This window comes from Leptosomus discolor, chromosome 3 (genome assembly GCF_034619465.1).
Source record: "Leptosomus discolor isolate bLepDis1 chromosome 3, bLepDis1.hap2, whole genome shotgun sequence".
Classification (NCBI taxonomy): Eukaryota; Metazoa; Chordata; class Aves; order Leptosomiformes; family Leptosomidae; genus Leptosomus; species Leptosomus discolor.
Window position 1 is genome coordinate 60,915,107 of NC_141393.1, and position 21,027 is coordinate 60,936,133.

The window sequence follows — 21,027 nt, forward strand, 5'->3', positions numbered from 1 at the left end:
ATCACCCTCTTGTCAGCATTGCATAATTTTTCATTAAAAATAAAAAGAGAGGTCTACTCTTAGTCTGGAAACTTTCATGAATTTCCTTTCACTTTGTCCTTCAAAAGTACTTAGCTTAGAAGCCCTTTAGAAATTTCTTTACTTTTGGACTTGCATAGGGATCCTTCACAGTAAGTGGTTTAAAAAACGAACCAGAAGTCACAGCTGGCAAAGCAGAGTTGAATTTTCTGTTTGCAGAGCTCCTCTTTCAGGCCTTAAAATATGATTCTCATTATTTAATTACTTGGATTGGTAATATTAAATCTGCTTAAATGTTTACCAAAGCAGTCCATCAGTCTGCAGGATCTTTCAGACAGCACTTTAGCAAGAACTGGTCGAGTATGTATGGTTGAGAATGGTGGCTTATCAAACCATCAGGAACATACCCACTGCCGTCTTCAGGAAATCGTCTGCAAGTCATACAAAGAAGGAAAGTAAAAACATGTTTTGCTTTTGAAACTTCACTTCCAAATTGTTAGCGCTGTGCTTTGTTGATTACCTGACTTGTCTAAATGCTTCTGCCATCATTTCAGTTGTCGTTTCTCCCCCTTCTCCAGCCTGCTGCTCTTCCTTTTGTTTTTCTTCTCTGTGGCATCTGCCTTCTAGGAGATTCCCCATTTTGTTTAAAAAAAATCAAGGGAAAAAAGCTAATGTTGATATCCAAGGTGGCATTACTAGGTCTTAGTTTGACATAAGCCTGCTAATGGAGAAAGTAGAACAGTTTGCATGGGAAAGATGTGATTGTTCCTGAAAAGCCAGGAGTGTACCAAATGCTGTTCCCCTGCTGACCATCATCTACCTCAAAACCTGTCCTCTTCCTGCTTCTTCAGAAAAGAGTTTAATTTTTAATAGAAATTTCAAAATGAGATAACTTTCTTTTTAAGCAGACGCTTTCCATCAAAATTAAAAGATTACGTGCTCATCAGGATCCCCTTTGTGCACCTCTAGGTCTGGTTAAAAGAGGGGAAACAGCTAGTGGGGCAAGTGTCTTTGCAAGCAGACGTATCTGAAATCACCAATAACTTTTTTTTTTTTTTGGTCCAAAGAGATACGTAAGCTGAGATTTTTGACAGAAAATATTAAAAGTTAAGATACTAGCCTTAATGGTCAGATTTTGAAGAATTGGAACACATGTGTGAGTGTTGTAATGTGGCTTCAGGAATTATTTTTAAAACAGACACAGGTATCTTGCATCTGGATATTGTGATCATATTTTGAAGGCTACTAATTTACTTGAACTCTTCCACCTTTAATTTTTGGACTGATTTGCTTCAGCTATGAGGAGACCTGCGCTTGTGAGAAGTTAAATTAGACATGCTATTGCTGGAGGCAGCTTAGCCTTGATGTTTAAAAGATGTGTGTTAACGCTGGGCAGAAGAGTGCTAGTGTTTGAGCAGCAATAATTGTAATAGTTGGTTTAGAGCATTTATTACCTGCTGCTATAGAAGAGGTCACATTTAAAAAGACAACGGATTTGTCTGTACTATTTGCTGCTTTCAGGAGATACTTTCTTTTAGATTGTACCTTGAAAATATGTGTGTCCTTAGGGCTATCTTCTTTTTGGAGGGTTGTGAAATATTTGTGTTACGACTGCTTAATTCTGTGTATTCTTTTTCTTGGTGTAGGGTGGTGTTTTGTCACATGGCCTCTTTACTTGAGTAAATATTTGATGCAAGAACAGTGTCAGAAGCACATTATCTTCAGGGTATGTTTTTAAGGAAAATTTGAAGGCCTGTCCTGCAGCATTTAAGGCTGTTTATCACATGATGTTCAGCCTCTAAATGCAGGGTGACATTTGAAATTCTGAGGGCACTTTGTGCTGTCAGGTGATTCTTCCATATTCTTCCACCAGCCTTTTACATTGCTGTCTAGCTTATTGACATTGCATTGGGAATGCAGCAAGTTTGGGCTGGCTTTGGAAAAATTACTTGGGGAGGAGATGATGAACTATTATGTAGAGAGAGGATTTTTTTTTTGGTGTTTTTTTTGATGGCTTGGTATCTTTAGTTTATGTTTGTTGTTACCATTAACAAAATTATCCATGTGTGGACTTGCGTTTGCTTGTATTTATCTTGAAAATCTAGGCATTGGCTTTGAAGATAGTTTGTCATGTTGCTTGAGATACACAGTGAGAATACCACACCTGGTGGCTGTAAGCAAATGATACAAAATAGGACTAAGAAAGCACAAACTGTGATGTAAAGTGAACCTGGCATTTAAATTGTATGTTTAGGTGAGTAGTCAGATATGACAGGGAAAGCAATATTTATTTTATTGCCATTAAGTGGTGTTGGCTTTTGCAGTGAAGAGCCCAAATGAGTGAGTTTCCATATGATTGTGATCCCAGCCCATAGTGACTAGTTCTGAATTAAAATTAACGGTGTGACTGTGCTTTCGGTTGCTATATTGTACCCAGCATATACCAGCCTAACTAGTGTAAGTACTAGCGATTGTGTATTTGTTCTCCCCACCAAGGTAGGTTTGTGCAGTGGAACTACCTTAGTTTGGAAAGTGGTGAAAATAAATTAGATTAGGCAAAAACAACTTGATGAGGCAGTGCAGTTGGTGGCTGTTGAGCGATTTTGGCAAGGGACTTTTCCATAGGCCTTAATGCGACAAATATTTAACCACCTGATTATGCTCATCTGGTTTAACAAAGCATTTAAGCTTGTGCTCATGTAAATGGAATCAATAGATGCTGAAGTATATACGTAAGTACTGCTGAGTAGAGGCAGATTGCTAAATTGGAGCAACAGAGCAGGGACTATGCATTTTTCTCAAGTTTTTGCTGTTCCTTTCTTCAGATATAGTTGTTTGCATTTTCAGTTCTGCTTAATCAAGGTTTGGGAATAGAAATAACAGGATGGCAATGGAGGGAGGGACAGCAGTTGAGAAGAGCTTTCAGTTAAGCTTAGAAGTGGGTGGTACAAAGATATGGTATCTGCCCTACCATCCAGGCTATATTTGTGTCCGTGGGGTCAGAGCCTGGAGACTCGCTCCTTTTCCCAGGGCTGTGTACCACATCGAGGAAGCACCCATAGCAGTTGAGAATAGGTGTTGCTCCAAACAGAGTTAATATGGATAAAGTGCTCTGGGCTCTTAGCAAAATGTATGGGTAAACTGATGGCAGGTAAGGGAAATGGATGTCAAGTGACATGCATCTTCTAATACTTGAAGAAAACCCTGCTGGAAAAATAAGGCTTTGTGTTTCCTTGCTAATAAAGACTGCTAAAGAAGACATGAGAAACAGCATGAAATCTGTTTCCATACATTCCTTATCATGATTGAATTGGGTGGTTATTTACAAGACAATGTTTTAATTAAAATATCTTCCTTCTTAAGAGGATAAATACCTGTGTGTGCAAGACGGTGTCTACTTTGACATGCCTGAGATGTTTCGTTCCTGAGAAGGCCCTCGGTAGGGCTTTAGGAAGTTTTGGAACTGAAATGGCCTGATGTACGTGGGGTGCAGATGAGGCTGTAGCAGAGTGTCAGCAAAAGGGTAACGGAAAGAATAAACAGTGTTTATTTATCAGAAGTACAGAGCGCTGGCAGCTTACCTTCAGTGGGAACTTACGGGATACGTGTCGGTTGTGAAAAGTGTCTAAATAGGGACTTAAGTGAGTTTTGGGAAACAGGATTGGTAGCGTTAGCTTTGCATGGGATTGTAACTTTGCACATCTGCGTGGTCTGACTTGTGAATGACAACTGAAATAGCTTTCTCCATAAAGATGGTGTTGGGCTGGGTGGCAACACGCAGATCAAATAGGTGTTTTATGTTGGATATTTGCAGATGAAAGAAAATCAAACTCTTTCCACACAAAAAGAAGTAGTCTGATAATGTGTGTAATATTTGAGTATTTGTTATCTGCCTGGTATACAAAATGCCTTTTTCAGGAGAAGCTGTGATTGATGCTGGCTGGCTCTTGTAGGAGACTTTCAGTAGCTTTATATAGTTCTAGATTTGCCAGGTAAGTTAAAGTTACGTTCACACGATAAGTACACGTGAAGACACAGTTGCAAGTGCATACTTTACAGAATTGGTGCCACAGAGTACACTCCAGTGGTTGTCTGGACGTAGCAGAGCGCTGCATATCTGCAGTAAAATCAGCTTCTGAAGGAAAACCAAAAGAGGCTATAACTTCTTATTCAGATGCTTTTGTGAGGAAACACCCAGCTCCTGTGCAGCTTTTCCAACACAACCCAGAGAGGATGCTTTTAAAGGGAGACAAAAAATCTCCCCTAACTCAGTCTTGATACCCCATTTCTCCTGCCCAGTTTTAAGGCCCATCATGCTCTGCTGTGCTACAGCATTTCATGACCTCACATGTCTGTGAGAGAAGGCAAGGAATGGTTGAGTTGCCTGTGACTGGGACCTGAGCAGGGAGAGAAGGGCAGAGTTGCAGCGCTGGGAAGCTGATCTGCATGGTGAGGGGTGGCGTGGCCGACTGTGGTCCTCTGATAACCCTACACCTGCAGAGGGGGCATGAATATACACGTGTGCTGGTGGAAACATCCCCTTTTCTCTTTGCTTCTACCCTGGAGGACAGAAATGAATTTCACTGTTGGTTTTTATGGAAAGTTTTCATGGGTCGCCAAAAAACATGTGTTGAGAGGCGCATTGCTGTTCATTAATGCCTTTGCTTCTGCTGCTAACATAGATGTTTCAAGGCAGCTGGAAATCTGGTTTTGTTCTTTATTTATCTGTGCTGATAAGAGCTTAGGGAATGCATTTATCTAAATTTGTGAAAGGAGATGGAATGGAGAAATATTGTTGGTAAAACATAGTACTTGGCAGTGTTGCGTTACAAACATTAATAGGGCTGTTTGAGTAAGTGAGTTACAAACCTATTTTTGAAAATCATTTACTACCTGACTCTGATACCGCCTTCAGAAGTGGTCTGGTTTTTTCTTTTTTAAACAGATGGTTAAATATTTGCGAATGCAGTTCAATTTTATCGCAGCTCTTTCTGTGTTTATCTTTCCTCTCTGGAGCAGTTAAGTGGGAGATAACAGGAATCCCATTCAGTTCCTTCAGTTGCCGCAATATCTGAAGAGCTGCACTTCCGAAGGAGAAGTGGGTGGGCCACACTATAGATGACATTTAAGATGTATTTGCTGTTCTTGCAGAGTATCAGACTACAGTAAATGCATGTGGGTTTCTAGAAAATGTAGGGAGCATGCATAGTGCTAGTCTTGGCATGACCTTGTTTTGTCGATAAACTGTAGCAGGTATTTAGGAAATTGCTCTCTTGGACTGTTGCTTTTACTTCATAAATGTGGCGGAGTTCCTTGTGAAAAAGTGGGATTTGGAATAGTTTGTATTACTGGATTGCAGTTCTCCTTCCAATCATACACTTTCTTTACATCTGAAAGCAAGTATGCTTTGACTTTTTCAAGCAGTAGTTGAAATAATTGAACAACTTATATGCCTTGCCAGAAGAAACTGGTTAACTGAATCATCAGTACCTTTTTTTTTGTTGAATTTATTCATAAAAACATTGTTTTCCAACATTCTGTTTAGATGCGGTGGGAACCATATATTCGAGTGTTTATTTAAATATGTAGAATATGAGTTAAAATCTTGCCTTATAATCAAGAAAGCATGCCTAGTTGTGAATTTCAAAGGAAATGCTGAATTTTCAATGAACTTACGTAATTCCATTTGCATACTAAAATCAGCTTTAAATTTGTATGAACGGAAAGGGAGGGGAAGAAATGAGTCTTAAAACAATGAGAACCCCTGAGTAGCTTCTCAAGTGTCATTTTTATATGCAGCGCCCTCATTTTTTCCTAAACTGAAACTGTACAAATGAGGTTCATTTACACTGTAAATTCAGGCCGAACAGAATCCAATTGGAGCTCACTTGAGCACTGTTTTGATGTAAGATTCAAAGCTTCTGCAAATTTATTTTATCTTCTACACTTGCTGATCTCCTGCTTGTAAATCCTGTTGAAGGAGAATAAAAATGAGTGCAGCCTGATGGGAATTTAATGTCTGAAGTTCAAAGCAGTTTGCACATCAGAGCAAACGTCAATCAAATGAACATCTTGCAAGCTAGGCAGGGAGCGCGTTTTTCCATGGGGAAGAGATCAAAGTGGGAGTCGCAGCTCTGTTTGCTCCCTCGGGATGCAGTTTCGATTGGTTGTTCATTAAAGTGAATCCAGAAGGAAGGGCTTTATAGAGAGAGGAAGGGGGATGGGGTGAGTGGGCCTGTCTTGAAACTGAATTTCAGCCAATGTCTTTTAGAATCGTAGAATCACAGAATGATTTGGGTTCGAAGGGATGTTAAAGGTCATCTAGTTCCACCCGCCTGCTATAGGCAGGGAGACCTTCCGCCAGACCAGGTTGCTCCAAGCCCCATCCAACCTGGTCTTGAGCACTGCCAGGGAGGGGGCAGCCACAGCTTCTCTGGGTGACCTGTTCCAGTGCCTCACCACCCTTATGTTGAAGAGCTTAGAATCATAGGATAGTTCAGGTTGGAAAAGACCTTAAGATCATCGAGTCCAACTGTTAACCCAGCACTGCCAAGTCCACCACTAAACCATGTCCCTAAGTACCACATCCAGGTGTCTCTTAAATACCTTCAGGGATGGTGTGTCAACCCCTTCCCTCGACAGCCTGTTCCAGTACTTGACAACCCTTTTGGTAAGGAAATTTATGCTAATGTCCAATCTAAATCTCCCCTGGTGCAACTTGGGGCCATGTCCTCTTATCTGATCACTTGTTACTTGGGAGAAGAGACTGAGCCCCACCTTGCTACAACCTCCTTTCAGGCAGTTGTAGAGAGTTCTTTCTTACATCTAATCTAAATCTACCCTCTCTCAGTTTAAAGCCATTACCCTTATCCTTTCCCTACGTGCCTTTGTAAAAAGTCCCTCCCCACCTTTCTTGTGAGCCCCCTTTAGGTACTGGAAGGCTACTATAAGGTCTCCCTGGAGCCTTCTCTTCTCCAGGCTGAACAACTGCAACTGTCTCAGCCTGTCCTCATAGGAGAGGTGCTCCAGCCCCCTGATCGTCTTCGTGACCTTCTCTGGACCCGCTCCAAGAGGTCTATGTCCTTGTTACATTGGGGGCCTCAAAGCTGAACACAGTACTGCAGGTGGGGTCTCACAGTAGTGGAGTAGAGGGGGAAAATCATCTCCCTTGACCTGCTGGTCACACTTTTGGACAGCCCAGGTTACAGTTGGCTGTCTAGGCTGTGAGTGCACATGGCCGGGTCATGTTGAGCTTCTCCTCAAGCAACACCCCCAACTTCTGTGCAGGACTGCTGTCAATGCAGTCGTCACCCAGCCTGTATTTGTTGCTTGGATTTTACTCTTGTTTAAGTAAGTACAAAACCTAATTATGTCTAAATATAGGTTTTGGTGTGTTTTTCTGGTGATGATTTTGGAGGATTTCTTAAGTGTTGGCTGTGGTGTTACCACCTAGAACATTTTTGGCCAAACCTCAGAGGAGACCTCAGTCAACCATCGCTGTTTTCATCTGCCTTGTGTCCTTGCTGCTGGCAAAAGCGGGAGACACTGGTAAAAATTAAGTATCCTTTGTGCAGAGAAAGGGTGGTGATCAGTGCTTGTTGGCAAATCTTAAAATATTAAAGTTTTGGAGTTTTTAACTTCTTCCAAAGCAAGTGATGGGAAGATTTGTACAGTTTGAAACTCGTGTGGAAAACGTGCAAGGTATAGATACATTGTAGGAAAGATAAAACCAGTAGTTACAGCCAAGAATATAAGCATTTAGTGTAAACGCCACATGGCAGTGTTGAGGCTTTAGTTTTAATTGTTGCTTTAATCATGAAGATTGCCAAATAGGTTAATAGCACGTTCTTAACTGAAATGACTTAGAGGCACCCAAAAGAAGCACATGGAAAATTCTCCAGTGTAATTAAAATGATCGCAAATACTGCAATATAGATTTGCCACAGTACTGTCTTTGCCCAGTTTCTGGTCTTGGTTTTCTGAGGATGTACATTTGCAATGGGAACTGGTCTCTTCTCAAGGTCCTTCTATCATAGAACAGTCACACTTTAAAAATACACTCCATTGCAAGGTGCAAAAAGTCAGTTTTAAGGCAAACTGGACCTGGAAAGAGATTTGAAGTAAATATCCCACATAACTCAGTCTGGAGCAGTCCTTGCACTAGGATGACAGGTCTGTCTGAGGGCTGGTCTTTAATTTATGGGCTTTAAAACAGTTCTTATTCTTCATATTTTATTTATATCATTTTCCCATTAACTGTATTCTCTTTTTGCTACTTGTGTGCTGTAGCAAGAGAAAGAGGTGGGCTGGGCTGCAGTAATTTTTTGCTTTCCTTTTCCAGCTCTGCTGCAGATTATTTGGACATGTATGTCTTCATTTTCCTGATGGGTAACATAGTACTTGCTTACTGAGAAAAGCTGAGGGATTTGTTGATTTTTGCATTAAAGTGCTTCAACATGCCGTAATAAGAAGTGCGATGTTAAATAGTGTATTTATAGCTGAAACACTGATCCCCTTGGCCCATAGTGATTGGTTTGGGGCTGCAGCATAGCCCGTGGCAGGGCAGTTGAGGGTGATAGCTTTATTTTTGCCTTCCTAGAAAGCATGCCAGAATTGGACCTGGTGTTCATCTGCTTGAAGCCCCATGTTAGTATCTATCATGACCGAGAGACCTGAATTCAGTTTGGCAGCTTTATGTGTACGAAGAAGTGGTGTAGCAATACACTCAACGTTTTGAATCAAGGTACATACAACTTCTCTGCCAGGTAATTTAAAGCGAGTAGTTTGGGTAGTGTGAGAACTACATGTCAGGATGCACATGTCACTTCGAGTGAGTGTGAGTGGCGACTTTTGGCATAAAATAAAACTAGAGCAGAGGAAGATTCCAGATGATTTTGAATTAAATCCCAGCATTTACTGCCTGTGTTCTGAGACATGAATAATGTTAGTTGCTAGCAAGGTATCCTGTTGCCATCACTAATAAGATTTTGATGGGAGCACTGGGACAATTAGCTAACATCCTGAAAAGTCATTATTTTTCCCTAAGAGTTTGTTCTTTAGTATTCCTCGGAAGTTATTTCTTTAGCATGGAGATGTGTAATTTGCAGTCTCTAGCTCTTCTGCGTCTGGTTTTGCCCAAAGATAAACATACTTTTTGTGAAACCCTTCTTTTATCAATCAGTCTTAGTCTTGAGATTCTTTAGCCAACAAAAAATCAACAACATTTTTGGTTGCTTGGTAGGAGCTGTAATTTTTTGAAGTGGTTACATTTTAATGGGGATATGAAAAGCCACAGCCTTGATCTGAGAACTACGTTCTTGTGAAATGTCAAGTCTTTTCCTCGATGGAGAGGACTTTGGGGAGTTTTCAGAGAGCAGGTTGCCAATAATTCAACAAGCAGCTCCCAGCAGAGTGGATGAGCCCATGCAGAGCTCCATGCTGTCCTGGTTTGGCTGCTTTCAGTGTCTGATGTAGCATCCCTTCCTGATCTTACAACCTGATGGTGGTGGGGTCTGATCAAGAGGACAGGAGACCTTTCTATCTGTTTATTCATCTGTTTCTCCCTCTCTCTTCCTTGCCATGAAGAGTGGGGATGATGCAGAAGATCATCAAAAGCTCTTTGCTGCTATCTGAGTCTTGAATCAAAACACCAGCGCTGATGGAGTTGATGATTATGCTGTTTTGGATAAAATACCAAAAGCACCGAAAATATGCGTCCAGTAAGGAACCCACAGCACTTTTTGTAGCGCAAGGAATTTAGCTGCCTGTTCTTGTTCCCACTGTATATGGCATTATTCACTTTACTCGTCGCAGAGTGGCTTCCATGTGTTGAGCAGCTGCCACAATTAAAGATGTTTCTTCAGTGAGCAAGTTCATAATTGCATGCGTTAGGTGGGAATGGAGGAGGGCAAGCAGAGCCAAATGTTTGTGTTTGTGTACGGTAGCCTGCCTATGTCAAAAGACTGAGGTATGTAAAATATTTCTAAAGAGATGAGAGAGCGAATTTGTGTACAGACTGCTCTGGGGACTCCCTGACGCAAAAACTTGCATTCTTCATCTACGTTGGCATCTATATGGTAGAAGGTTTGCAACTTCAAAATAAATCTGCCTCCCCCCCCCCCCAATATTTATATAAATATATTGACCAAAATTGATAGAGCTGTCTTTATTCTATGTTATTTTTAAAGTGTATGGTGGGCAGGAAATTATTTCCAAATATGCATGTCATGAGGGGGTTTTTGGGGTTTGGTTTGTTTTGTTTTGTTTTCCCTTAAGTCTGTGTTTGAGAATGGATCAAAAACTGGTGCCTCAGTAACTCTTAACTGTGCATTTGTAGTCTCATTCATCTCCTTCAAGAATAACACAGTTAAAGATGCACATAGTGCTTATGAGTATAGATTAAACTAATTTTAAAGCATGCCAGTTTAAAGAGACATTGTTTTTATTGATATGTCTGTGTGGCAGTGGAGGTATTAAAATTAAGCATTTAGTAATCAATAATGTTTACCTTTTGCATATGCAAAAATGCAGTTTGATCAGAGCCTCTTCAAACAGAGCTTCTCATCTGATGAGCTCTAGCTATGCAAAATGAGACTTCTGGTGACTCTACAAGAAGTATAAAATGAAATCTGATGTTAAGACCGAAGAAGTCAGTGTCTGAGGTTTTGTTCTGCATTTGCATAAAAGACTATTTTACTTACATGTAATTCAGAAAATCATTAAGGATTTTAATAGGAAGTTCTTGGGAAATGACTTCTGTACTCGAAGCACAAATTTCTAAATGTGTGAGAGGGCTATGCTGTACGCTTCACTTGTAACACAAGTTAAAGCTCTGCCTTAAGAAAAAAAAAAAATCAGCCCAACGTTATACACAGTTATCCTGGCACGAGTCATGGACAAAAGGGAAACCCATGGCTTCTGTATGCAACAGCATTGCTGCTTGCAGTGAGCTCCAGCGCTCCTCTCCAGAGCATTTGTCTGGTTTTGTAATGCTAAAATTTCTGAAAGTGGATCCAGTCACCTACAGAGGTGGTGCTCTTAAGCCTAGCAACAAATATTTTTCTTTTTCTTCGTTAATTTTCACTTCTAAGTCATAAAAGGTTTTCCTATGTCCTGCGTGTGAGGACCCCATTAACTGAGAGATGGAGGCTCTCAGCAAATCCTGCGTCTGGCTGACTCGGGGCTGCTGCATCTATGTCCCTGTAGAACGAAACTGTTTTGAATTGGGCTGAAAGAAAATATGTTGAATTAGGAGAGTTCTAGTTTGCTTAAAAATACTTGCTTCCTGTGGTCATAACTTGAAATTTTCTTGTGGTAACCAATTCCATCTGTCTGTGGGTTTTGTTTCTGCTAATTGTTGTTTCAAGGGGATGATTTAGAAGTGCATTGTTTTATTGTCTGTTTGTGTCTACAAACCCCGGCCTTTACAGCAAGCACTCTGTAAGGACGGAACCAGAAAATCAGTTTCTTTCCAGTCTTACTGGGCACCATATTTGTTGAAGTAGTTGCAACTAACTGAATTTCAATTTCTTGATTAAAATCTTCAACCAGAAGAACGGTGCTTGTTGTTCATACCATTTTTGCTTGCAATACTTTGGGCCTCCACTATGTGATAGCATATATGTATGTGGGTGTGTTGGTATGTGTACGAGTAAGTGTGTGTATGAAAAAATGTAAGATCAGTTTTTAGCAATTAAGTGCAGTTGACAATAAGCAACTAAATAACCTTAAGCACAAATATGATGTGTGTTGAGCTAAATGGAAAGCATTAGAATGGCACTGGGTGACTGGTATGTAGACGTAAGCCGGTGATTGATGTGCTTTTGATATTAAGTTGGTCAGTGTCTTTTGATGTAGCTGTTTTTTTTGTGTAATTAGCTGTTTTCATCTTGACAGTATTGAACAAACCCCTACTCTGCCCAGTTTCTCTCCAAGACTGATTTCCTGTTGTCTTTCATACCACAAAGGCTAGTTAAGGCTCTTCATCCAGAACGGGATGTTACGCAGACCTCGCTTGCAGTTTGTTGTAATTTCTTAGGAATAGGTTGATGGTAGAAAAGTTCTTTGATAGGAATTAAATAGTTTTCTTAAGTACTAGAATAATCACACCCAAATCATCAAAATTTTCAAGGTCATGAAAATGTTAACAAATAAAATTGGCCAATGTAAACGATGCAAAACTGCATTTAAGTCCTTGAGAGCTTCAGAAGTGTTTCCAGTTATTTTTAGCCCTTTAAACACCTTTTTATTTAAGTTTTGTTAAGGCATTGTTTTAATTATATTTTGTCATCATCAGAACTATGCACTAGAATACTTTTTGCATTAGAGTTATGAAAGTATTTGAATTATTTAACCTAACCGAAATGTAACAAAATTTCAGACTGTCAAGTTCCTTCTGCTATTTGGAGTGTAAATCCTCAAGTTTTGGTACAGTTTTCTGTTTACAATGGCTCTGTTAGATCTTTTTCATAAAGACATAAAGAGGAAATCCTCTTCATACGAGAATAAATATTTTTAAAAATGAAAGATGAGATATTAGTACTGGTGAAAGAGTCTCTAGCAAGAAAAGGTTTGGTTCAACAACAGGAGGAAGCATTTCCTGATGGCATGCCTGAGTGCTACGTGCATTCCTCAAGCTGGAACCTCTACTGTTTAATCTAGATGAAAGAGCACACTCTCTTATGACCCTGTCTTTCAAGGAATACTGTGGAGGAAGATGCAACACATCATTGTAGACAGCAGATGCAATCCAGCCATGATGAGTTTATCCCCCCTGGTTTTGGGTTTCACAATTTTTCCTGGACCCTTAAGATAGATATATGATGTTGGAGTGTCCAAAATAATTATTTTTTGTTGACATTCATTGACATTTCAGGAAGATGCATTTCGCTTGTAAATGCTGTGTAGGTTTAATAGTTAATGTTAAATTGCTAATCCTTGTCATTTGTTGTTGTCATTTCAGATTTGATGGAAATTTTAACACAAATGTTTCTAGAACTATTAGCTGTGATAGACTGTCTACCACTGTCAACAGCAGAGCCTTCAATCCTGGACGTGACTTAAATTCTGGTAAGTGGTGTAGTTTTGGGTTTTTACCTTCTGTTGTAGGGTGGGTTTTTTCCCATTAGACTTTAACATTTCCTTGGCATAGAGAATTAGCATTGATTGCCATAGCAACAAGCTTTTATTTCTCCTTGAAACTGTCACACTGCGCTTAATTTGAGATTTCATGATTGAAAGATGATACCTAAAGTAATGCCCTTAGACTAAGTGCTTTATAAAAATGTCATGAAGATTTTATTCCAGCCTACTGTGGATAATTTTGTTGTGGTTTATGCATTTTTTATTTCTTCTTCCTTTTTTTTTTTTTCCAAGGCCCTTTCCTTCCTAGGCCTGTCTACTTTGGCATCAGTAGTGTCAGCTGCTGAAGGGGCCATGCAAAGAAGTTTCTCTGATCTTCTTAGCTGAGTTCAGTTAATGTGAGGCTGTGGTTGCAGTGATATGCAGAAACTACAAAATATAAGGACATCCTAAAATACTTCCTTTCTTTGTCTTGTCAGGGCATTTCCATCTTGACAGTCAGTGCATTTGCCTGAGACACTTAAAGAGCTAGAAATATGCTTAGAACCAAAATACCTGTGACTTATCCCTGAAAAATTCAGCTTCTGGTCCTCCAGTGCAGCGAGGGTTTTTTTTGGGGGGGGGGGGTGTTTGTTTTTGTTTTTGTTTTTGTTTTTTGCATCCTAGTCACTGGAATTAATACATGGATTTCAGGTTTTTTAGTCATAATTTTATCTAGCTGTTCCATCTTTTCAACTTTTTATGATGCCTTTTGCTGGATTTTGTTTATTGATTTCTTTTTTTTAAGGGTTTTTTTTTTTTGGTCAAGTAATGCAGACTTGAGAGAATATTTTTTAAAAAAAAAAAATTAATTTTCAAGTGTCTTTTGTAATAAACACTGATTTATGATGAAGTGGCAGACCCGCCATTCCACCCTCACCATGCACAGAGCATTTGTATATTTTTGTAACAAATAGCGTGAAAGAATCCCAAATTTCTCTGTAGCCTGTCTTACTGTGTCCCTTCTTATAGCTTTGCTTTCTGGATTTCTAATGAAATCTAAAAAGGAAAAGTAAAAACCAAAAGCAGAATGAACAGTCCCTGTAGGTTCCTTTCCATCCCATCCACTGTATACCACATCTTGAATGCAGGTGCTGGCCAGACAAGCTAATTTGCTGACATACGTCTCCTCGCCATCGTTTCTATAGTGTTTTCCATCCTAAAGCTAGGCAGTCTTTGTTCACTTACCATGATTCGCTGGGCTTTATTTTACTTATAAGCTATCTCTATTTAAAAAAAACCCAACCAAACAACAGCTTATTAAAACAAGGTTTAAAGTTGCATGCAGTTGTTGGTTAATCAAAATAATTTTTGAAAGCAAGTTTTTCAGACACTGTTATAAAAGCAAAGCATTGAATGAATCACCTAATGCTTTTTACTTAAGTAAAAAACTGTGTTCCTTTTCTAGTGCAGAAGATGGATGTAAAAAAAGTATTAAAAAAATATTCTTTCTGGAGTGGTGGAAAACAAATAAGCTATAGTTTCCCTTAAACATTTTTTTAAATGTCTGGTTTGAATTCTGACAGAAACAAAGTGAGCATTCAATCTTGCTGTCCTGGCTCGTCTGTAAGGCTTGAGTGCCTCCTCTTCCCTTGCCTTTGGCTTCAAAGCTTCCTGATGAAAGCAGTATCTTCAAAAAATAGCATTGGCAGCAAAGGGCAGCAGAAGAGAAGAGGGAATTGGAGCGATAGTAAGAACAGGGAAGTGCTTCAGGATTTATTGACGGCAGACTCTCCTCCGGCTTTCCTATTAGCAGCTCTTAGAAACACAGCCTTTGGGGGGAGTTTCTTTATTAGCAAGAAAACACCTGTAAGAGAGGAATGGAATTGAAAGAGTGGATTGATGCAAAAGAATGAGATGGAAACAGGTTTATCTGAGAAACAAAAGTTGATACTGAGTACACATCTCGTGAAATAAGAAGTTAATTTTCTGTAGGTGAGCTGCAAGGAATACCCTTAGCCCTCCCCTCCTTGTGCAAAGGTGTTTGAAAGTCTGAGATGTTGGTTCCCACCTTCCCTTCCCTTCCCTGGGCCTCAGTTGAGAACATCTAAACCACATGAGCTCCACCACCCCAGCCACAGAACAGGAGACTAGTGTGGCTTCAGGGAGGAGTTGCTGCCAGGAGGGTTGAGCAGAATAATGCTGGTGTGGAGTGGGACATCGCCGCTGTCCAAAGCAGTGTCCCTGTATCACTGTAGAAGTATTTGGGTTTTGGAATAAACTGGATGTGGGAAGGCTTAGGGCCAGGAGGCTGAGTGTTTGTTTTACGGGTGGAGGGTATTGTGTTGATGGTATCTGTAGCACTTACGTAGTCATGGACCATGACCTGTTGTGCCTGAAAAGCAGTCTCTGCCCAGAGGAATTCATGGTCTAAGACAATAGTTGGCTGGAGACAGACTTGGAGTATAAGCAGACCAGCAAGATGCTTTGGTTGGAAGGACAAAGTGCTGTCAGTGCACCAGAGTCTTTACAGCTGTGAAGATGGCTGTCAGGTTAGAAATGGTTTTTTAAAGTACTTATTTAGTGTTATCTGTCTCTCAAAACGCTCTGATTTTTTCTTATTTCTGCAGTGACCTAGTTCTGTGAAACTGCTTACCTTACAGGATCTGCTTAGGACAGAGCACTTTGTCTGCACAGGGCTATTTCTCAATAAATCTACATGTGTGTATTCGTTACTCTAAACTAAAACCACCTTTGAAAGAGGATGAAGATCAAACAAGAAGTTCATTCCTCTGATCTCATATTTTTCTTACTTCTCTTCTAAGTGTCCTTACGTAGAGCTACTGAGGAGTATCTCCTGCGCTTTGGATTCAGACTCTACCTCAGCCTAAATTAATTTTCTGCTCTAAAAGACCTGAGAGTTGTTGGTACATCTGGGTGTTTTGATCCTGTCTCTCCTGCCTTGCTTTGCTTGTTCATACTTGGAGGCAGGATGGGAGCCACAGCTTTCTAAAACTCATGTCATACTTCCTTTCCCACTGAATGCAGTGTGTTGGGGAGGACCCCAAACGTGTCAGCCTCCTAGAGAAAGGGTTTGAAAGCACTCTGCTCCTTCAGCCCAGAAGCAGGAGCTCCCGTACTTTTCTCTGGTTTGCCCACAGTTTCCAAAACCAGCCTGGCCTGTCCGTCAACCAGGTTGTCTTCCCGAGTGGGTGCATCATTTCATTCTTAACATAAAAAGAAAAATTCTCCTGAGTGTCTCTCTTTTCGTGCCTGAGTTTTGCAGTTTAACTAATCCAGCCTATAAAAAGCTCTCAGCAGAACATAAATTTAAACTCTGCTCTGTACGACCTCAGTCTCAATTCTTTAAATGTTAATCTTGGCCCACTCTGCGCGCAGCGTAAGAAAGTGGGATCAGAGTGGTGAAGCTGTAGGTGTTGGAAGGGAATGGAATTTGCACCGCAGACTCCGGGCAAGCCACAGAGGCAGAGCTGGGAGAGCCCTCGGTGCAGACAACAACCTCAGCTTCTAGTCTGAACGTTGTGTTAAGAAGGGTAAGTGTAGCTCATGAAACTTGCAAAAATAAAGAACTTTTTTTTTTTTTTTTTTGCAGTGTTCTATTGGATTTTTGTAACGTGAAGAGAAAATAAAGATTGTTCTTGGGGAAAGGAGGAAGAAGAAAGAAATAGATATACTTCTCTTCTTTCAACCCTTAATAAAATGCTTTTGCCACTTTTTTCTTGATACTAGGTGACTTTTTTTTTAATGTCTTGAAAAGGTTTTGTTTTGTCTTGGCTTGAGTTTTCCATTGGATTACTTTTAGCCATTACTACAAAACAGATAAGGAGAGAATCTTTATTCTTCAGATGGAATCACAGGCTTCGGTTAGTTAGATCAAGAGATCTGTCCTCATTGGTGTGAGTAGTCCTTTATCTATTAAATAGACTCAAAATCTTACACAGAGCCAGTGCATTATGTTATCAAATTCTTTCATGGGTTGTTTTTTTTTTTTTTTTTCTTCATTTTGAATAAACAAGGAACCAGTAAATCTTTATTCTTCCCATCCTTCAAAGCGCTGAAATGTCTGTTTCAAGTCAGGTGTCTTTAGCAGAGTGTTCTCCCCCAGCAATATGGAGAGATGGTACCAAGTTGCTCAATAAACTTTGTCTGTGTCTTATTCGAGGTGTTGCTAATTTAAAATTTGGAGTGCCTTGGTCATGTTCATTGTATTGCTACTTTAAACTGATAGTTCAGGTGCATTAGAACGTTGGGAGGTATTTGAGCAGAAGAGTTAATACCTCCCTTCCAAATCCTTTCAATCAAGGAAGCTGGGCTCATTCCTTAAAATGGAAGGATTTTTTTTACTTCTTTCCCCTTCAGAGTCAAAAGAGCTCCCAAGGCATGAGCCAGGGCTCTGTCCTGGCTCATGCCATCAGCAGAATTTTAATTGGGTTTGAGCTACAGAGCCTTTTATTTCTGGTGAAAATACATAAACTGGAATACAATTTCACTCAGAAAATCCTGGATCAGCTTTGTAGACTTGGAGAGTTAGAGAATATCTTTACTTGTAAAATACACACATTCGCTTTCTGCCCTTGTTTCTGGGGAACACTAAAGTATTTTCATGATAATTATTTTTAATGGAAGGACTTGTCGGAGAAGAACTGCAGCATGTGTTTTGCACAGAGAATTAAACTTTTCTTTTTTTGCGGGGTGAGAACCATGAGGTCTGCAGCTCAGTAAATGTAAGGCTAAAGAAGAGGACTGTAAGAAGCTCTTTCATAATGAGCAATTATGTTCAGTAGTTCCTTTTTTTTTTTCACTGACTGTTTGTGCTGTTCTTTGAAGATTAATTAGTTAATGATTTGACTACTCTTTGAAGATGTAAAGTGGTATCTAGAAGTGCTAAGTGTTATCATATCTCATTCCCTTTGAAGTTTTATAAACTCTATCACACAGGGCTTTCTTTCTAAAAGTCCTTTTTGCCTTATGAGATATTTATAATTAGAGAGAATGATCATTTCAAATACTCTCATGTTAATACTTTCCAACTTTTTCTGTCTGCAGCAGAATTTGGGGTCAGATAGTGCTGCATTGTAAGTGGAAGGGGCAGAGGTTTCAGAGTGGCTTGGCAATGCCAGCTCATGGCAGCTCCTAGTTGGCCACTTACATCCCCAGTCTGTGTCTGGAATTAAGGGATTCCACTAAGATTTCTGCATTTATAAGACTGACTCTTGGCTTCCTCCAAGTAGTGTGTTATCAAGGCTGGGTCTTTATTTAGTGGTGATGCTCACTTTAGAAAAGCAAAATCACTTACAATACTGTAATTCCGGTTAGAACAGGGAGACGGGTACCACCTTAGACTTGCAAAAATCACTTGAACCTGACCAGAAAATGAAAAAAGTAAATTACTTTTTGTATTAAAATGGGAACCACAGTCAAGCATATGGAGCCTGGAAAGTGAGTATCAGCCCTGCCCATTTGTGCTGGTGCTGCCAAGGGTGTGATTTTGATGGATTTAGCCTTAGCTGTAGGCTAGGCAGGCAACTCATCTCACAGTACGAGTTTTGTTGGGGTCTTTTGATTGTGTCATCTGTCTAGAGGCTGGCTTTTCTGGAAGGAAGAGGTGAGAATAAAGTACAGGCAAGCGACTGAGTGGAAAGTTTGGGGGAGTAAAGTTAGGCTAAAAAAGAGCATCTGCCGGCTGTTCTGGCAGGGACCAAGAAACAAGGAAATATCTGCAGGGCATTCTTACAGCTTTAGGGGATGGAAAATAAGAGTGCACTTAAAGAGAAAAAGTATGTCTCTTTCAGCCATGGCTTATCTGCTGGGAGATTATCTACTGTGGTCATAAGAAAAAGAAAAAAGGAAGAAAAAAAAAAGCAGAGCTACAATAAAATTGGTAGTCTCTGGGGAAGGTGTTATTGAACTAACATACTAGCTGAAGGAAAACATGAGCAGACCTTTGTGAAAAGGAGGAACAGCAGAGAGAGGCACTGAGGCTGTAAGAAGTTTGTTTGAAGTTCAGAAACAATTGTTTTATGGGGAAAATACTCTTGTGGGGAAATAAATACAAATCATGGCCTTGTGGGAATGAGGAGTTTATCTTTAATACAACAATGATTTAAGATTAAACTGGACATGTTACTTCATTCAGGCTTTAACTGAGTGTTCACGTCTGATTTGAAAATACATTTTTCAAGTTCTCTAACACCTAACAAAAGCTTAAGTACCAGAAATTCAGCCTCTTCATACAAAACAAAACAGTTGCAATACTCCACCCCCAGAACTGTGAAATCCTAATGGCTAGACATAAAAGGAAGGATTTAAATGTTCGATAATCTGACCCTCACTGCCTGTGCAATCACGTGAACCAGCGGCTCAGCCATAGTGGTCTGGCTGAAAACTGTGTTGTCTAAAAGAAGCACTCGGTGCACATGATGGACTCTTGCATAGGTACTCCATGCCAGCACCTAAATAAATAACCAAAAATGAGGATGAGTGCTTTTGGAGGGGGATGAGGAGAGAAATTTCTGGTAGTCCTAGCTATAAAAGCTAGAAACTCTGCGTGGATTAGGCTTGTTTTGTTTTTAATTAAAGTTGATTTTTGACTGAAGTTTTCCAAGGTACCTAAGTTTGGTAATATTAACATTTCAGATTGCTTTGTGTCCCTGCTACACAGAAAGCATAGTCCATGGTCACAGAAACCTGCTCTTTGTACGAATCAGAAATGGTGCTGCTAAACTTGTATCATATCAGGTGTGCAAACAAAACAAGGACTTAAGAGAAATTTAGGGGGAACTTGAGTGAAACAAACAATATTTGCAAATTTGTTTGACATTTAATTGCAAGGTCATGGGTGCTTTTTTTGAATGTGTGGAAATTCATGAGACAAAGGAACCCTGCTCCCAAGACCATCACCAGACGGATTTTACCTGTGCACAGGGGAGAGAGAGAGAAAGAAACAAGCTTTGGCATCTTTGTTGGAGTTGAACTGGTAATTTTTGGAGAAGGATGAGAAAATGAGAGGCGTGAGCACAGTGTAGTTCTCGTTCCTGACACGGTCATTAATGCAGGAAAACCCTCATCAGCTATTTCCCATCTTGTTCTTGTTTCTTCCTCAGTCCATTGAGGCACCAAATTCTTCAAAGCCACAATCGTGTAATGCTGCATCTTTGTACAGAGTCCGGCAGGGTGCAACCAGGACTTCCACTGGGACTTTCAGGCACTGTGGAAATGTAAAAAACTATGGCAAAAAGGGAGTGAAAAAAATCCCCAAGACAGTGGTTTTTACAGGGTAATTATGCTGAGCTGAATGTGGAGAGAACATCCTGGCCACAGCCAGTCTGGGAAATTTGAGTAAGTGCTAAACTGTTGAGGATGTTGAACTTAAACTGTACTCTGTGTGGATATTCTGTTGTAGGATGTCTTGACTAAGGTTCGAAATGTCCCCTGCAGTGATTTCCAACCCAAATATTGGCATATTTGATAATGAATGAGATCCAGGAGATGAAACTGTCTGGCCTATTTTCAGCATCAGTCCTAAGGGAAATGCTGAAAGTAAATGCTCAGCAAAAGGTGAAGCACTGTAAATTGGAGCTCCCCTCTGCCAGTTCTGGCTAGTTTTATAATCAAAGAATATGAAAGGAGAAAAAGCAAGGAATTACCTTTTTTTTTTTTTTTTTTTTTTTTTTTTTTAAATGCAATTTAAGCTGATGGGATCCATTTTAACTGTTAGGTAAAAACTAAAGATTTCAAACATTCAAGTATAATTTTCAGTTTGCTGTAAGCAGAGACGATGATTTGCCCTGAGTGGAATATAATCCTGTTACTGCTGTGGTGGTGAGAGGGTTTGTGCCTCCCATGCTAATGACTTTCTGTTCCCTCTCTCCTGGGAGTGTTTTTACTCTCATTTTAAGGGGCTCAGCAAGCCTACGGCTGCCTTCACCA

General features: G+C 40.0%; 1 protein-coding gene across 1 annotated transcript in view; it reads left to right on the forward strand.

Moving 5' to 3' along the window:
* CACHD1 (cache domain containing 1) overlaps positions 1–21,027 on the forward strand; it is a 110,942-nt gene that overhangs the window by 51,018 nt on the left and 38,897 nt on the right. Inside the window, exon 4 of the mRNA XM_086462166.1 lies at positions 12,980–13,086. Within this exon, the coding sequence (XP_086318292.1) occupies positions 12,980–13,086 (107 nt within the window). The remainder of the gene's footprint in view (positions 1–12,979; positions 13,087–21,027) is intronic.